At 35.6% G+C, this 19,649-nt stretch overlaps 2 protein-coding genes and 1 pseudogene across 2 annotated transcripts; all 3 read left to right on the top strand.

Moving 5' to 3' along the window:
- Nucleotides 1-9,225: 9,225 nt before the first annotated feature.
- LOC111992471 (F-box/kelch-repeat protein At3g06240-like) lies at nt 9,226-9,651 on the top strand. The gene has a single exon (XM_024024330.2). The coding sequence runs from the start codon at nt 9,226-9,228 to the stop codon at nt 9,649-9,651; it is 426 nt and encodes a 141-aa protein (XP_023880098.2).
- A 415-nt stretch (nt 9,652-10,066) lies between these two features.
- On the top strand, nt 10,067-13,944 carry LOC112036151 (4-coumarate--CoA ligase-like 9; annotated as a pseudogene).
- Nucleotides 13,945-15,572: 1,628 nt separating this feature from the next.
- LOC111992510 (4-coumarate--CoA ligase-like 5) lies at nt 15,573-16,801 on the top strand. Its single transcript, XM_024024378.2, is given in 4 exon segments — nt 15,573-15,918; nt 16,015-16,082; nt 16,342-16,444; nt 16,554-16,801. Coding segments are annotated over 4 exon segments (588 nt in total). The 5' UTR covers nt 15,573-15,627; the 3' UTR covers nt 16,680-16,801.
- Nucleotides 16,802-19,649: the final 2,848 nt, after the last annotated feature.

Genomic DNA, 19,649 nt, shown 5'->3' with positions numbered 1-19,649 from the left:
TATCAACACTCAAGTGGTTCACACTGATCAACGTCGTCCTGCTAAGGTGTTGCATCCCTATTAATGCGGCCAGAGGGGTTAGGTGAATGCATTAAGTGTGGAGGTGACAGCTTGCTCTGGGCTTGTCCCTTCCCAAAATTATCCTTGGTATGCCGAGGACGAAGAGGTCCTCGGCGTGGATCCAAAAAAGAGTCTCTCCCTAATTTAGCCTTGGATGGTCATCCTTCCTCGGCGCGGGCCTTGGGCCTAGTACACGATGGGCTGAGGCTATCAGGCCCACGGGCCCCACACCCTTAAATATAATAAAATTACTAAAACACATCCTAATACTTAAAAATGACCAAAATAACCCTGAAACTCTTAAAAATTACTTAGATATGTTTAAAACCTAAGAAAATGACCGAAATGACCCTAAAACCTAAAAAATGATTAAATTACCCTCTAAACCTAAAAAATAATCGAAATACCCTTAGAAACTAAAAAAATGACTTAAATGACAATAAAACCTAAAACATGACTAAAATGACCTTGTAACTTAAAAAGTGACTGTAATGCCCTTAGAACCTTAAAAATGACCGTAATGCACCTTAAACCTAAAAAAATGACTGAAATGACCCTAAATCCTTAAAATAAAGAAACCTATAAATGATCAAAATACCCTCGAAACCCTCAACAATTATCGGAATACCCTTTGAACCTTAAAAAAGATCAATACACCATTATAATCTTTAAAAAAAAGAAAAAAAAAATCAAAATACCTCTAGAACCCAAAAAATGATCGAATGACCCTAAAACCTAAAAAATGACCGAAATTACCATTGATAATCCAATTGACAAGATGTTGACTAAAAATCTATCATCATAGCCAAGAAAAAAAATGTCTTGCCAACTATTGACAACTAAACTGTTCTATATCAATAGAAAGAGAGAACCCAAATGCATGAGTTTTTTCACAACATTTAAAATCTCAAATTAAAAAATTATTTCGAAGTTCTTAGCTGCTAAAAAGTTCTGTATCAAGAGAGATGATAAAGTATCCAAAATATGGGTAGTTTACACAAAATTTAAAAGAACAAAGTAGCACTCAATTTAAAAAAAAAAAAAAAAATCTTAATTTGCATTTTAATTTTAGTAACATTTTTAATACATACATGCAGGAAACAAAGAAGCCATTGGTTGACTTCCTCATATTTTGCAACATAAGCTTTGGATCCTCAACAAATTTCCACATCACCAATATTATTTAGTTATTTATTTAAGTTTTATTTTTTATTTTAAAAAAACCTAACACTTTTCTTTTCGAGAACATGATCTGCCTCTCTCCCTCTTTCATTTTCGCATAGCTCAAATGCAGAGCCTTCACCTCCCACCTCTCTCCCTAATGTAGAGCCCTTCACCTCTCACCTCTTTCTTCCTGTCAGTCACCTCAAACCCTTCTCTCTCCATTGTTTTCATAAGCAGTACTTTGAGGACGAATTATCATAAACAAGATTCATATTGCAAATTCTTCCATTCATAAGCAGATTTGAATTTATTTTCATAAAAAAACTACTATATTACATAGAAATAGTCATTACATACATGAAAGCTATTACATTTCCTTGCACCTCTCATAAACACTGAGCACTAAACTATCAATTCATAATCTTTACATCATTAACATTAAACACTTAGCCAAACAAGATACAATTTTGAGTACACTTTGTACTTTTGAAAGTATAACCATCTCAAAGGATTGTTGTCCTTGCTCAATTGATTGGCATTTCTCCCATGTTGATGCTTAGGCTAGTAAACTTAGACCATTTGAATGTATAAGCATCACATGGAGTACATTGGTTGCATTTCTCCCAAGTCTTTTCTGACATCTTTCTTTACAACTCTAGTTATTTTGGAGAATACAAGTCTTACAATTCCATTTGAATGCCAAGGTACAACTTGTAATACACATGATCTCATAAATTTGTTTCAAAACAATTAGAACTACAAGGAAAAGATCATTAGAAATACATACCGATTATGTTCATTAGAAATAAAAAGAGAGAAGTTCATTAGAAATTCTTTTAATCTTTGAACCAAAGGGTCTTGAAAATATACCTTTCAACAAACGTCCAGATCATTTCACCTGGGACCCTAGTAGTGGTGAGGAATCAGGGTATTATATTCTATCCCAGGTGTTAAGTCATTTTCCTACTTTCCCAAGTACATAACAATAATAAAGGAATTGTTCTTAAAAGATAGCATTCATCCATAGGTCTTCAGACTGCAAATGTTCTTGTTCTTATGGGCTCCACCTTATTCTATTTCATGTTCTCTTGGTTACAACTTCCCAAATTGGCAATACAAACTATAGAGGCCTACTTGGCCTTGATTTAGCCAACAGTATATAATGTGAAAATTTTTATTTCGAGACCATTAAATATTTGAAGCAATAGTGGAGCTCTGGGTAAATTAAATATGATTAGCACTACAAACTAATAGGACAAACATAATCCACCATAATCCATGATCATTGAGAAACCTACCACAATGGTCCTACAACCATAAATAGTGAACAACAAATTGGTGAAAGAAGCATCTTGGTGGTTAGAATTCTCATTAAAACAGAGTACAAGGAAATCAATTACAGAGCAGATTTTAGCTGCACAGGGGTCAGCTACATTCCAACAAAAGGATTAGAACGGTGATTTATTGTTTTCAATTAAAGATGAAATGACTTGAAAAAAAAAAACTATTCAAGCATAATGATTGGTCTTTGACTTTCAAAAATACCTTGATCTGATATTTAAATTCCACCACTCATATGAAGAAGAAAATTTAAATTTATCTGCTTCTTTCAGAAACCTATGCCAAGAAATGCATAGCAGGCTAACGAACTAAATAAAATCACACCAGCAAACACTAGAATACACACATACATTGTCGAAATAAACAAAATGCTAAATTGTAAAAAGAAAGTACTAAAGTTACAAACTATTTTAACAGAATGCTATGTGGTGAGTTGTTATTGGTAAGTAAAAAAATAATGTCAATGACAAGTTTAGATAAAAACTAATAAGAATTTAATACATCAACCATCTATAAAAATATTATAAAAATAGTTTGACATAAAATCACTCCTCTCAAAATATCATTTTCTTATATTTGGTTTTTTGGAACGATGAGATACACTTGTGTTGGCTAATGTGGTGTGTCCCTTTTAATGAAACTTCATGTTTTGAGTAGAAACTTGTGGAGCTCTTTTTTTTTTTTTTTCCCTAAAGACGAGTACATTTTGGCTCACATAGAGTCAAACATGTATAAATCAGGAGGATGCGTGTAGTACTTCTCTCTTGGAAACATAGCTAATCATGATTCATGACACTTCCATTGGTGAGAAATCACAAATCATGCATTCCCTATGTTTTTGTTTTCCTTATTTTGAATTAGCATGAAAATATTAAAAAAAAAATTGTTCACAAATTTCACGTTCAATTTAGGAGTTGTTTTTTTAAGACTTTTTTAAAACAAAACAACCAGCAAGGCATGACTTTTTTTTTTTGTTTTGTTTGAGAATCAGCAAAACATCAAGTCATAACTTCAGTTGTTTTTTTAATTGTGTGCAAGAGTATATGTGTTAAGGCTACTGCCATGATGTTTATCCAATATAATATATATAAATAAAATGAAAAAAATCACTTAAAATAAATAAAAGAAAAAAATGGCATTTACTTTATAGTTTAATTAAACAAATATGAATTCTCTTTATACATATAATATATTATATCAAAGAAAAAAAAAATTATCTTACACTCATTTATATCTATTATTTTTCATAAATATCTATAATTAATGTGAAAGTAGAAGCGTACCCATTTTAAAAAACTTTAAAAAAAAATTCTAACATATTATTATTATCATTTTGAAAAGGAAAAGAATGTTAATATTTAAAATATAAAAATAAATTTGAAAATATTAATTAAAAAGATAGGGTGAAAGAGTGTGAGACTTTGGAACCAACTTATTTAGTTGAAACTGAAAACTTTTTACTAAAAGTGTAGAAAAAAGTTAAAAGTTAGCTGAATAGTATAATAAGACCTATGAACAGTACCAAAAAAAAGTTAAAAACTCAAATAAGCTGAAACTTATATCAAATCCTAAACGGACCCTAAGAGTATCTTTGCCTATATGAAATAACTAATGCTAGAAACATACAAAAATGCATAATTTTGTATCACAACTCATCATATGGCGAGTTGTGAATGATGAAAGTGTGATTTACAACTCGCCACATGGTGAGTTGTGACACAAAATTGGGCATTTTTTTATGTGTCCTCGCATTAGAGCCTTCGCAGCTAGCCTATTATATGTCATATCTTGCCAAGATTTACCACAATACCATCTTAAATGTAAGATAGTATTGTAACTCAATTGTAAAATAAAATATTGTTTTTTATTCATCCTCTTCCCTCACTCATCACTCTCTCTTCAATCTTCACCATTTTTTTTTCTTTTGTTGCCTACCCATCTTCGCCGACTCGTCGGTGGTTATGGGTTGTTCGTGAGTTTGGTTGGGTTTTGGGTTTGATGGGTTTCAAGATTGGGTCTAATGGGTTGATGGTTTTGGTTGCAAAATTGGTGTGTGTTTGGTGTGTTAGTGGTTGCGAGATTGGTGTGGATCGGCATGGTGGTGTTGGCCGTCGGTGATGGGTTTTGGCCATGGCTATGGGTGGTGTTGGGTTTGCTTGCTAATGAGTTGGGTTTGCTTGCCATGGGTGGTGTTGGGTTTGCTTCTTTTTCTCTTTTCTTTTTCTGGTGATGGTGGGTTTGATGAGTGTGGGTGTGGTTGGGTTTGTGATTGATGGTGGTGGAGGTGGTGATTGATGGTGGTTTTAATGGTTGTTGATTCCTTGCTAATGTGTTGTGATTGTTTAAATGTTTAATTTAACTGCTTGAAAGTTTAGAGCATCCACACCAGCTCATGGAAACCTTTGCAAAATACAAAAAGTAACCACTTTTACACACTTTACCCCAAAAATCCTCCACATCAATCCTTCTAAAAGTTGTGCAAATTTATACATTTGCTATAGTAATTGTGCATATATGCACGGCTACTGTAGCTCATGTATACCATATTTTATTATTTCCTGTTTTGAGCCTTTTTTTCTCTCTCTTCTTTGTGCAAAACAAATTGACTTCTCTCCTCATTCCTCATCATCTTTTTCCTCAGATACACACAAACACAAACACACCCACACACAAATACAAACACAAACACACAGATAAATCATCACAGGTATAAGATTCTGTGGACCGTGAGAGAAAGAGGAAGAAAAGAAAGAAGATGAGTTTGACTCGGTGTCCCGTGGACTGAAGAAGAGCACAGGTATAAGATTCTCATTGTTTTTTGTTTTGGGGGTGATGTGGGTTTTGATCGGTGATTTGGGTTTGATCGGTGATGTGGGTTTTGATCGGTGATGTGGGTTTGAATGGTTGATCGGTGATATGGGTTTGATCAATGATGTGGGTTTTGATTGGTGCTTCTGGATTGGAGAGGCGTTGTGGTGCTTGTGATGGTTGTGGTGTTGATGGAGTGCTTGTGATGGTGCTGGTGTTGATGGAGTACTTGTGATGGTGCTTGTTCTGGGTTTTGACAGAAGAAAAGAAAGAGGAAACGACAGAGAAGGAAAAAGAAAGAAGAAGAAAGAAGAAGAAGAATAGGTTAATGGATGTGTAAAATAATATTAAAAAAAGAATATAAAAATATTATTTATATAAAATATAGTGTATAATAGATGAACTGATGTAGGTGTTTTGTAAAAATAGATATGTAAAATAGAAAAAGTAATTTTTTTTGTGTAAAATAGATGATAAGTTTACATGAGCTAGTGTAGATGCTCTTAGTTTTTAGGCAATGATGTAGTGGTGATTTATTTCAGTTTGGTAGCTTTTTTTGGGTTTTTTGTGGTGAGGCGGTAAGAGTGGTTGGTTGTAGTAGCAGGAGAAGAGAGATGAGAGAGAATAGAGATGGATTTGAGGTATATTATTTTATTTGTAAATATATTATTTAATATATTATATAAAAAAATAAAAATTAAGATATTTTTTTTTATATTCAATTAAAATATTAAGTGTGTTATAAAATGGTATGATATAATTAATAAAATAAGATAAGACGATAAAATATAATATTATTTTAGCATGAAATAAGACCGGTCGGTTAAACCTAGAAAAATAGAGAGAAAAAAAAAAGGTACATTTCCATAGGCAGTACTTTCAAATCTTTGTTTGTTTGGAGCTCTGATGCAAGAGCTATAGTCAGCGAGAAATTATTTGCTCCTCTCGGGTGGACCACTGACGTGGTCCTCCTACTGACATGGACCAATAAAAAAATGCCATGTATTAAAAGAAAAGTTGAGTCAGCAACACACATGTGCAATACTCCTTCAGCCTTTTAAAATACAAAACTTTGAAATACGTTTTTCTCACTTCTCTAATCCTGCTTCACCGCCCAGCTTGCCGCTTCACCGAAAATTCTAAAACCCAAATAATTTTCTCACCGCCTAGCTCTCTTCTCTCTACCTCCCTGCATTGAAGAACAAGCTCTATGAGATTAAAATAACAAAACTTGAAATACCCTTTCACTTCTCTAATCCTGCTACACCGCCCAGCTTATTTGCTGCTTCACCAAAAATTCTAAAACCCAAATTATTTGCTCACCGCCCAGCTCTCTACTCTCCACCTCCCTGCATCATTGAAGAACAAGCTCTATGAAATTTTGAATCTTTGTTCTTGGGTCTAACTTTTTCCAGCTTGTTTCCCTCTTTTCCCTTATGACTGAAGTGGTTGTTGAAATCCAATGCTCACCACCGCAACTAACCATGGCTGATCAAGGTATGTTACAAAGTCTCATTTCACTCTTCAGAGTCTCATTTTCTTGCTCTGCTCTGTCTCTATGTAGTTTATTATACAGTGCCTTCAACATGTTTGATAAAAAGCCTAAGACAGGGACGAAGCTACTCTTTGACCGGGGGGGGGGGGGGCATTGCCCCCCCCTGGATTTTGGGGAAACTTCTTATAGTATATTAATGTTCAATGTTCAATTAGCCTAAAAAAAAAAATATTAAACTTGGTCATTATTAGTCTCTTCTTACTCAGAGATGAAGATGAGAGAAAGAAATTTCTCATTGAATGAATAGGAAAGTACAGCTCTGCTTATATATACAAGGAACAGAGCAATGGAATGAAACAAAACAAAAGGAATTAAAAAACAAGCTTTTTAATTTTAACCCAAATCAATTTCTCGTATTGCATTTTTGGATTCTCAGTATCAAAATTAGCCTAAATTCTATTTCTTGATGACCAAAATATTAGACAAAAATCCTCCCATTCCCACACATAGGCTACTCCTCTGCTCTGCACAAAGGCTACTCCTATGCTGGATGTTTATTCTTTGACTATCTTGATATTTGTTGAATCCATTGATGACCATAGTGGAAGAATGTTAGTTGTTTGTAACATTATTAGTGATGTTTATTGTCTTTATGAGCTACGAAAGTCAATTAATGATATTAGAGAGATTGTAAAGTGGATAGAATTTGTCAAACCAAGTGTCAATAGCATTCACAAAAAAAAAAAAAAAAAAAAAAAAAAAAAAAAGTGTCAATTGGGCTTTAAAATTCCTTGCTAATGTGGCAAGAGAAGAGACTATGATAGAACATGAGGCTAGATAATGTGGTCTTAAAAACATACCCAACGTTCAATATTATAACGTTACTGCGTTCCTCTGTTTTTTTTTTTTTTCATTTGATTGTTGCTGTCGCTGATGTTGATGCATTTGAATGTTGTGGTGTTTTTAATCATAGATATTAGAGTCAATGAGGAAGGTGTTGAAGATATTGAAACTTTGCTTGGAATGGTGGTGCATAGTGAGGATGAAGCATATAAATTGTACAATGACTATGCCATTCGAATTGGGTTCAGTGTTCGGAAAGAAAAAATCAGATATGCAAAAAATTTTGTAAGACAACGAGATTATGTGTGTTCAAAAGAAGGATTCCCACGAGATAGTGACAATTTGGATGATAAGAAGTTCAAAAAATTACAAACTAGGACCGGTTGTGAAGCTAGTATCCGGTTTACAGTGACAAATGGTGAGTGGAAGGTTACTCACTTCAATCCTACTCATAATCATGAGCTTGCAAAGCCAGAAGAAAGGCCATTTCTAAGGTCGAATCGAAAAATAACTGATGCTTAGTTAGGTGTTATAAAAACTTTCAAGGAAGCGGGTATAAGAACAATAAGCGCATATTCCTATTTAGTTGAAGCTGGAGGGTTTGAAAATGTTGGATTTATAAAACGAGATTGCTATAATGTGGTGAACAAGCAGAAGTTAATCAATGTTGAGGCTGGAGATGCTCAAAGTTTAGTAAACCACTTTAAACAGAAGCAAGCAGAAGATCCTATGTTTTTTTATGCAATTCAAGTTGATCAAGAAAATCAAATGACAAATTTTTTTTGGAGAGATGGTAGATCAAGGATTGATTATAACTCTTTTGGAGATGTTATATGTTTTGACACTACATATCGAACTAACAAGTATAATATGATATGTGCCCCATTTGTAGGTGTCAACCATCATTGGAAGAATGTACTTTTTGGTTGTGCATTTTATTGGATGAAACAACTGTTTCTTTTACTTGGTTGTTTGAAACATTCTTAGAATCAATGGGAAATCAAAAACCAAAAACAATTTTTACTGACCAATGTCAAGCAATGAAAAATGCTATAAGAGTTGTGTTTCCTGATACATGTCATCGCTTGTGCTTATGGCATATCTCAAAAAATGCTGCAGAAAATTTACCAAGACATTATGGGATTCCTGAATTCAAGAGTAGATTCAATAAGATTCTTTATAACTGTGAGACTGAATCAGAGTTTGAGTCTTCTTGGGATGCCTTACTTAAAGATTACAATTTGGTGGGCAATAAGTGGCTTAACACTTTACACCATCCCAAAAATTAACTACCCCTGACCATCCCAAAACACAGCAGCCTAACTAACTAACTACACCTGACCATCCCAACCAACTGCTCAACTCCTTGGCACAACACAGCAGCAGCCCACGCACAACACAACAGCACCCCATGCACCTCATAGCAGCAGCAGCCCACGCACAACACAGCAGCACCCCACGCACCCCAGTGCACACCTCAACACACACAGCTGTGCATCACCCAACACACCTTAATGCACACCATTGCCTTAGCACGTGTTTTGGCCTTGTATCACAAAATCTTGTATTTTGGCCTTAAGCCTCAACCCAACACCTTCATTTCCAACTCGGCTACCCACGAATCTACCCGAATACCCAATGCCCCGACTCCTTACGGGTTCGATCACGCTATTTTGGCATATGGGTTCGGTTACGCTCCCTCTATCGACGATTACAAGCTCGTCAAGGCCGTCAATGCACCTCTCGTGGTCGTGTTTTCGCTGAAAACCAGTGCTTGGAAATTGGTCGAGGGCTTTCACTACGAGAAGCCGACTGAGGTATGGGAGGGCCCACTCCCATGTGGGACTCATCTGAACGGCGCTCTCCACTGGGTATTCAAGATTTGCGGTGGAGGTGAGTGCGTCATCGCCACCTTTGATTTAGAGACCGATATGTTTTGAGAAATGCCGGTACCGGCAATTTCTGTGTCGGGCTTCGCTTCAGCACTGGGTTTTTGAAAGGGTGCCTTTGTTTGATGGATCGTGTCTTTGGTCTAAGGCGTCGAGATATTGGGGAAATAGAGCAGGGAGAGAGAAAGAAAGAGGCAGATATGTTTCAGTGTTTAGAGAAATTTTGATTTTGGGTTTCCGGCTGGGTAAGTGGAGATGCTTGTTAACCTTGGTTTGATTTTTTGTAATAGTTAAGTTAGTGGGTAAGGGTGACGTGGAGCTGAGTAAGAAAAGATGAATATGTGACTCTTTTTTATTGGTCTATGTCAGCAGGAGGACCACGTCAGTGGTCCACTCGGGAGGAGCAAATAATTTCTCCTAGTCAGCTAGGTGACATAACATGCGGTCACATCACATCTACTTAATTGGCGATATCGTTTCTCTCTTTGCATTGTTATTTATTGTCTCCGACGAATCCCCAAACGAAAACACTTTGCTACTTTCGATACCCCCAGCTCAGATCTCAATTAACTACGCATATACTACAACTCCTAAGGTTGTTCTAAATTCTTTTATCAGGAATCACTGCCAAAATTTCAAATGAACCAAAAAAAGCCTCCCATCGATACAGAAAGTGGTTTCAACTCAGAAACAAACACTTTCCACAGCCTCAGACCCCCAATCCATCTTCCACCACAACACCTTCCTATTTCAGCTTCTGAATACGCTTTCTCGCTCCGAGTAAACTCGCCATGGCTTGACTCACTCGCTCTCATCAACTCCTCCACTGGTCAACGCGTCTCCTACTCCGAGTTCACTCGCAAAACCAAAACTCTAGCCTCCTACCTTCACTCCGTCCTCGGACTCTCCAAAGGCCACACAGCTTTCGTTCTCTCCCAAAACCTCGTCCAGGTTCCGATCCTCTACTTCTCGCTCTTATCTCTTGGGATAGTCATCTCTCCGGCTAACCCACTCAGCACCGAGTCTGAGATTTCTAGCCTAATCCAACTATGCAACCCAGTGATCGCGTTTGCCACTTCATCAACCGCTCACAAACTTTCAAACATTTCTCTCCGTTTCAAAACCATCGTCCTCGACTCGCCCGAGTTCGACTCAATGATGACGAGCCCGGTACAAATGATCGAGCCCGTCGAAGTGAGCCAGTCCGATTTGGCGGCGATATTGTACTCGTCGGGGACTACCGGAAGAGTCAAAGGAGTGATGTTGACTCACCGGAACCTGATAGCGAGTGTCGCAAGTCCCTACGCTTACCGGACTGAGAGGGAATCGCCTGCGGTGTTCCTCTATACGATGCCGTACTTTCACGTGTTCGGGTTTTTCTACAGCTTGAAGTCGGTGGCTTTGAGCGAGGTGGTGGTGCTAATGGAGAGGTTTGATCTGAGGAAGATGTTGAAGGCGGTGGAGGAGTTTAGAGTGACCCACTTGGCGATGGCCCCACCGGTGGTGGTGGCCATGGCCAAGACTGATGTAACGAAAGGCTACGACTTGAGCTTGTTGGAAGGAGTTGCGTGCGGTGCGGCTCCGATTGCAAAGGACGTCATCTCCGATTTCTTGGCCAAGTTTCCAAGAGTTGTCTTTGTACAGGTAGGTGTATATGTCTGCCTCTAATTCAACGGAGCGCTGCCTTTTTAAGCATAGCTATTCATAAGTTTGTTTGTATTTTTTTTAAGAGAATTTTTTTTTTTTGGAGAGAGTTTCGGTGATTACTGATTACTATATATCATCGTATTTATATTGTGTTAAAATATTTAATTGATTTTTAGTGTAGACAAACACCAATCTCTTATTTCATAACAAAAATTAAACTTTGAAGTAAAAGAGTTATTTTTCAAAATGTAATTTCTTTTAAAGATTAAATATTTAATCTTCTGATATTTCAAACAAATATTTTTAGAATTCAAATTCTTAAAAAAAAAAAAAAAATTATTTGAATTATAGGAAGATGTTGAAGGCGGTGGAGGAGTTTAGAGTGACCCACTTGGCGATGGCCCCACCGGTGGTGGTGGCCATGGCCAAGACTGATGTAACGAAAGGCTACGACTTGAGCTCGTTGGAAGGAGTTGCGTGCGGTGCGGCTCCGATTGCAAAGGACGTCATCTCCGATTTCTTGGCCAAGTTTCCAAGAGTTGTCTTTGTACAGGTAGGTGTATATGTCTGCCTCTAATTCAACGGAGCGCTGCCTTTTTAAGCATAGCTATTCATAAGTTTGTTTGTATTTTTTTTAAGAGAATTTTTTTTGAGAGTTTCGGTGATTACTGATTACTAAGCATAGCTATTCATAAGTTCGTTTAATCTTTAATTGATTTTTAGTGTAGACAAACACCAATCTCTTATTCCATAACAAAAATTAAACTTTGAAGTAAACGAGTTATTTTTCAAAATGTAACTTTCTTTTAAAAATTAAATATTTAATCTTCTGATATTTCAAACAAATACTTTTAGAATTCAATTTTTTTTAAAAAAAAATTATTTGAATTATATATATATATATATAAATATTAATGAAAAGGAAAAGCTGTGAGATTTTGAAAATAAATAAATGATGGATGCAGGGTTATGGGCTAACTGAATCAACGGGGTCAGTGTGCCGAACAGTGGGTCAAGAGGAGACTTTTCACTGGGGAGCAACAGGAAAACTTTCAGGTGGTTTTGAAGCTAAAATTATAAACCCGGACACAGGTGATGCTTTGCCACCAGGCAAGCAAGGGGAGCTCTGGATTAGAGGACCCTCAATTATGAAAGGTAAAGAAACTGACAAATAAAAGCAAATTATAAAAAGAATCCTTGCTGACTTTGACACTTGTGTTGTGCTGCATTGTCACCATTCACTGACCACAGTTATATATGACAGGGAAAGAAATGGACACAATAAGCAACACCTTTTTTTTTCTAAGTAGTCCTGTGACTTTGACCCTTTTGCTGCGTTATCACTTACCATCATTCACTAATCACAGTTTGCTGCGCACTACTCATAGCTATCCTATTTTTCAAAGTTAATGATTAAGGAAAATACCTTCCAATAAATTACACTACAATATATGAAAGTATTTTCAAAATTATTTACTTTTGAAATGAAGACAAATATAATGCAATCTCTTGTATTTAACTCTTCGTATGGTTAGTTTGCCTCGGATAGCTCGATGTGGCAATCTGTATTTAATTCTAGCATAGCTTTTGTGATCAGCCTTTTTGTTTGATGAGGAAGGTTTCCTATTTGTTGTAGATAGGCTTAAAGAATTGATCAAATACAAGGGATATCAGGTATGCATATTCTTATTTTTCTTTTTATAACAGGCATATGTTATTTCTTTAAAGAACACAAGTAGGAGCTCATGCATTGGTATATACATTTTGCAGGTAGCCCCTGCAGAGCTGGAACATTTGCTTCAGTCCCACCCGGAGATAGTTGATGCAGCTGTTATACCGTAAGTTCAAATAAATTCCTCATGGTTTAAAAGTCACTTTTGGTCAAGGGTTCATTCATTACAAGGCCTTAAGGATGTTCCCTTGCCCTTTGAATGATATGGTACCATTTTTCAATCCTTAATGAAACATAGTGCCATATATAAGTGCCATATTTTTCTTGTTGTAGAACTAATGTGGCATCAACTATAAGTTCTTATTAACTATTATTAAAATTGTGCATCTTATTTGATTATTAAAAACTCATAAAATAAATTGGCAGATACCCTGATGAAGAAGCTGGTCAAGTGCCAATGGCTTTTGTGGTAAGACAACCTCGATGCTCCCTCGGCGAAGAAGAAGTAATTGATTTTGTCGCAAAACAGGTACTTCAAGTTCTCTAAGCTGTAGTAATTAACATAATAGTTGAATTGATAAAATGCTCAATATTTTGTTTGTCAGAATGAACCATCTTCTTTTTCTCTTGATAACAGGTTGCGCCATACAATAAAATAAGGCGTGTAACGTTTGTGAATTCCTTACCCAAGAGTGCAGCTGGAAAATTATTGAGAAAGGATATGAGGAAGATTGTTTCTGATAACTCTTCTTCTCGGTTATGATTTCTTGTTGGGGCAATATACAATAAATAACAAGAAACTCACCCATCATATCAGATGATCATTACTCAATTTAGATTGTTGGAATTCATAGTTTTATGAGAAATTGTAGCATAGTACTAAGACATTGTGTGCATTTACACACAGCTCAAAATGACAGAAATCATGACTTAAAATCACGTTTTCAATTATATTTTGGTAGTGTGTAAATGCACACGTGTGCAACATAATTTTCCCTTAGTGCATGAAGCTCGTTTTCCATATGGTTTTCAAATGTATGAAAATTACTGTGTATTTTTTAATTGAAGGTACAATTCACATAATTAACTAAAGATGTTATTTACAACTACTAAAATACGTATTTTATGGAAAAAAAAAAATTTGAACAACAATTTTTATTGCTGCCATCAAATAGATTTATGGACATTATGGACCATTTTCTATTATAATCATCGAATGTTTTAAGTACTTTTTGACTATATTTGTACCACTTAAAAGAAATTACAAGGAATATTTAAATTTAAAGAATAAGAAAATGAAGAGTAGGATGTACGATGTATTTAAAAATAGAAAGTTAAAATAGAAAAAAAAAATGATCTTTTACTTGAAAATTTGGCTAAAGCTTGCAAAAATGGATATGCAGTAATGCTCTAAAAGACTAAAGAGCATTAGCATTATCTTTTCAAACCGTTCTTTATATTTTAGCCAAATTCAAGGGCACCGTAGGTTTTTTTTTTTTTTTGATAATCTAGAGCGTCGTGGTAAAAACTCACCAGGAAAGGTCCCACATTCATCTTACCAATGCTATATGTTTATTTGGGTCTACCTCTGTAAGGACTCAATTTGAATTGAGTGTTGGGTTTTCAGCCCAACAAGCTCAAACAATACATTTATAGAGAGTGGGCTGACAGGCTTAGGTGCTGGTCGTTGATCACCATGCCCAAACTTATCTTTAAAAATGGCTAAGTGTTTTCTTACAAATGAGGGAATGCTCCTCGGCCTGTGGCCGAGGAGGCCTTTCTTTCTCCCCCCTTCTCCTCAGAAATAGCTTGCGCTCCTCAGCATGGGCCTTGGGCCTGCTATATGATGGACCGAGGCTATCAGGCCCACGGACCCCACAATAGACCCTTAAAACTCTGCTGCACGTTCCCTCGAACGGGGAGGAGGGTTTTGATACATGCGGATCCACTGGACGAATGGCCTCACTTTAGTTTATACTGATGCTGGCGGCTTCTTGACTGCCCGATGCGCGTTTTTAGCGTTTCGAGAATTAATGGGTGCCCACATTAAATTTTTGACGGCACCACGTTTCCCACTTTCAACGGCATGATCTCCTGCCTTTATGAGAAAGCGGTTTCATTTGGGAAAATTAAGGGAGAGTATAAATACCTGTTTTGACTTGCTTGGTTTCATCATTTTCGCGATTATCATTATTGATGCATATAGTTTGAACTTGGTTCGACTGGCACATTAGCTGAAGAGTATCGTCATTCCTCTGTAAGTTTTCTTTTTCTAGTGACCCCAAATTTCCTTGATTTCACTCTTCTTTTTCTTTTTTAAAGCTTTTAGTTATCTTTGGGGAATGGGTAAGTTTAAGGAGTTGGTTGAGTCCGAGGAAATGATGAACAAATTCATTGTTGACTATGGAATACCCGGTAATGTGAACTTGAAATACTGCGAAGAAGGAGAGTGGTACCTTAAGAGGAGAGAGGGTGAGGTCGTAATTCCAATAGTTGCTTTTGTAGAAGGAGGGATGAGAATCCCTATGAGGCCGATGACCCTCAATTACCTCAGGCATTTCCGCCTGTCTCCCACTCAGTGTGCAGTGAATGTGTTTAGGATACTAGGGTGTGTAGATACCCTGAATGAGAAAATGGGGTTGAGACTGACTCACCATGATGTGAATTGGTGTTATAACCTTCATCACCTGAGGGGTAAGACGTATTATATGAAGACAAGGGACGATAGGGTTCGTCTTATCCAGTGTCTTCCTGACTCCAATAAGGGGTTGAACCAAGATTTCCTCATAGTGTCGGGAGAATGGCACGACGGCTTTCATTGCCCAACCGTAGAGGGGAAGCCAGGTAGGGCGTCCGAAGTACAAGATAATTTAGGTTTCAGTGCCTTTGCGTTTTATACCTATATACTCAACTTGGTTGACTAATCATAATTTGATGAGGAAGGTTTCCTATTTGTTGTAGATAGGCTTAAAGAATTGATCAAATACAAGGGATATCAGGTATGCATATTCTTATTTTTCTTTTTATAACAGGCATATGTTATTTCTTTAAAGAACACAAGTAGGAGCTCATGCATTGGTATATACATTTTGCAGGTAGCCCCTGCAGAGCTGGAACATTTGCTTCAGTCCCACCCGGAGATAGTTGATGCAGCTGTTATACCGTAAGTTCAAATAAATTCCTCATGGTTTAAAAGTCACTTTTGGTCAAGGGTTCATTCATTACAAGGCCTTATGGATGTCCCCTTGCCCTTTGAATGATATGGTACCATTTTTCAATCCTTAATGAAACATAATGCCATATATAAGTGCTATATTTTTCTTGTTGTAGAACTAATGTGGCACTAACTATAAGTTCTAATTAACTATTGTTAAAATTGTGCATCTTATTTGATTATTAAAAATTCATAAAATAAATTGCAGATACCCTGATGAAGAAGCTGGTCAAGTGCCAATGGCTTTTGTGGTAAGACAACCTCCATGCTCCCTCGGCGAAGAAGAAATAATTGATTTTGTCGCAAAACAGGTACTTCAAGTTCTCTAAGCTGTAGTAATTAACATAAAAGTTGAATTGATAAAATGCTCAATATTTTGTTTGTCAAAATGAACCATCTTCTTTTTTTTCTTGATAACAGGTTGCACCATACAAGAAAATAAGACGTGTAACGTTTGTGAATTCCTTACCCAAGAGTGCAGCGGGAAAATTATTGAGAAAGGATTTGAGGAAGATTGTTTCTGCTAACTCTTCTTCTCGGTTATGATTTCTTGTTGGGGCAATATACAATAAATAACAAGAAACTCACCCATCATATCTGATGATCATTACTTAATTTAGATTGTTGGAGTTCAAAGTTTTATGAGAAATTATAGCATAGTACTAAGACATTGTGTGCATTTACATAGATTAAAACAACTGAAATCATGACTTAAAATCACGTTTTTAATTATATTTTGGCAGTGTAAATGCACGTGTGCAACATAATTTTCCCTCAGTGCGTAACACGCGATTCTCATATGTTTTTCAAATGTATGATAACTGTTTTTTTTTAGTTGAAGGTACAATTCACATAATTCATTAAAGATGTTATTTGCAACTACTAAAATACGTATTTTATGGATAAAATTTTTGAACAACAATTTTTATTGCTGCCGTCAAAGATATTTATGGACATTATGGACCCTTTTCTATCATAATCATCGAATGTTTTAAGTATTTTCTTACTACATTTGTACCACTTAAAAGAAATTACGAGGGATATTTAAATTTAAAGAATAAGAAAATGAAGAGTAGAATGTATGATGTATTTAAAAAAAGATAGTTAAAATAGAAAAAAAGAAATGATCTTTCACTTGAAATTTTGGCTAAAGCTTTCAAAAAATGGATATGCAGGAATGCTCTAAGACTAAAAAGCATTAGCACTATCTTTTCAAATCCTTCTTTCTTCTAGCCAAATTCAAGAACACCGAAGTAAAACTCACCAGAAAAGGTCCCACGTTCATATCTTACTAATACTAAGGTGGGGTTTGGATTGGGTGTTTGCGTTTATAAGTTTGCGTTTTCCTCTTTTTTTTTTCCCTACGCGTGAACAGTAACATCACATGGGTTTATTGTGCAGGGAACAAAAATTACTGTTCGTGCACTGTTTATCACTATTCACATCACTATTCATGCATTAAAAAATATTAAAAATAGGTCTCACGGTACTATTCACACATTTAAAAATTATTTTGTTACAGTGTTTTCAGTTTTCAGTTTTCAGTTTCAGCAATAATAAGATCAATCCAAACGGACCCTACATGTTCATTTGGGTCTACCACTTTTGCTAGTTTTTAACTTTTAGTTTTTAAGTAACATTTTTTAAATTTTCATTTTTTTAAAAATTATTTTTCAAAGTAGAAGTATACTTTAACATACTTTCACTAAAAAAACTAAATAAGTTAATCTCAAGTGCACACTACAATATTCGATAAGTAGCTTTTTGTATTTTTGTATTTTTTTTTTTAAATTCAAACTTTCTCATTTCTCTATTCTAACCATCTTAAAAAAAAAACCCCCAAAATGGAGGTTCAACTAACAATATAGTACCATGCAATAAAATAAAAATATCATTTTATTGATTAAATAATTTTGTAATTACATTTGATAGAAAATAAAAGAAATGCATTACCTTGGTCTTGGACACAATCTAAGAAAATACAGGACTTTAATTGATTCCTAATTACATTATAAAAAATAACAATTGCATAGAATAAGACCTAGTCTATGAATCATTGATCTAAGACTTGAGGTTAAGTTATGGAATAGGAAGAAGTTAGACACTCACCTCGCTCAGTTAACCAATCTTCTAAAATATGATGACTGTAGTTAGTCATGCAGTCATCATCCAAACATATCATAAACCATAATTAAAGTTTGATCATATGAGTATTGTAGGGACTCAATTTGGATAGACCCTGAATATGGATGAGTTTTCAGCCCAACAAGCCCAAACAATAAATTTTTAGAGTATGAGTCCAAGAACTAGTACTGTTTAATAGGAAAGGTTATACTCATCAAGTAACAAGGGATACTTTGGGTTCATTTCTTGAGAAAAACTCTCCTCGGCTCTCTTTCAGTCGGTCTCTCTCTTCTTTTTTCTTTTTTTTTTTTTTTCTAAAAAATCCCCCTTCTATTTCCTTCACTCCTGTGTTATATACTCCGTTTTCCCCCTGTTTCCATTGTACACGTGTAGTTCTTATCTTGGGAGCTCCTTTCTGTCCCATCCAGCACCTACCGGAACTTTCAGCTTAGTGGCCATAAAGCTGCTTAGTTACTGTTCAGGTATCACATCCACATTAATGCGGTCAGAGTGTTAGCTGGAAAGCATTTAATGTGGAGGTGATGGCCTTAGAAGATATTTGCTACCTTCCCCGACGCCCCCTTAAGTTATATTCAATTTTCAGTTCAGATACAACTTGGCGGAGTCTCCCCAATAACATGAAAGTTACATTCACCTCGGACTTTGGTGTCCTCGGACGTGTGTTATGCCGCTGTATATAATATCTACTCGTTTCTCCTATATTGCCCATTTAGTGATAATAAAACTTTTTTAGACTATCCTCGGATAACTAAGTATCCTCGGACTGGGCCGTTGGGCCCCGAGCCCACTTCTGAAGATTACTACCCCTTTTTAACTAACAGGCCCCACAAGTTCATTTTATAAACCTTAGATTGGACGATCATGCTCATAATAGTCATCCCCTATCATCGATCAAAAAGATAAAAAGGTTAATAGTAATATCTCACAATCAAGATTACTTGGTCAAAATGTATAACTTGTATGCCATATTGATTTTGGATTTGTCGCTTAAACTTTTGAGGAGTATACATGCTCAAACTTTTGATTAACTATTTTTTATAATAACACTTGTTTTTTTTGGGATTAGATCTGAGTGGATTATTATTTGTTATGAAGTTGATGTATAGGCTATAGATATACGTTATAATAGCATATTCATCACATAATTCCAAATGTTTCATGCATCACGTTTCCACATGATAGATTAATATTGTGGAAATTGTAGGTTGTGAATAAAACTGTGTGCATAATTTTGTGAAAATTTTAGGTTGTGTACAAAATTTTTTGTGTATAATATTCTATGCAAAATTATAGAGAAATTGTTTTTATTTTGTTTTATTTTTTTCTCTCTTTTTTTTTTTTTTTTTTTTTTTTTTTTTTTTTTTTTTGTTT

The sequence above is a fragment of the Quercus suber genome, unplaced genomic scaffold (assembly GCF_002906115.3).
Source record: "Quercus suber isolate HL8 unplaced genomic scaffold, Cork oak 2.0 scaffold_45, whole genome shotgun sequence".
Taxonomy (NCBI): domain Eukaryota; kingdom Viridiplantae; phylum Streptophyta; class Magnoliopsida; order Fagales; family Fagaceae; genus Quercus; species Quercus suber.
Note: the sequence above shows the minus strand (reverse complement) of the source record. Positions and strands in the feature narration are given on the sequence as shown.

Coding starts and splice junctions, on each gene's coding strand:
- LOC111992471 (XM_024024330.2), top strand. CDS start 9,226: ATGCACACCATTGCCTTAGCACGTGTTTTGGCCTTGTATCACAAAATC.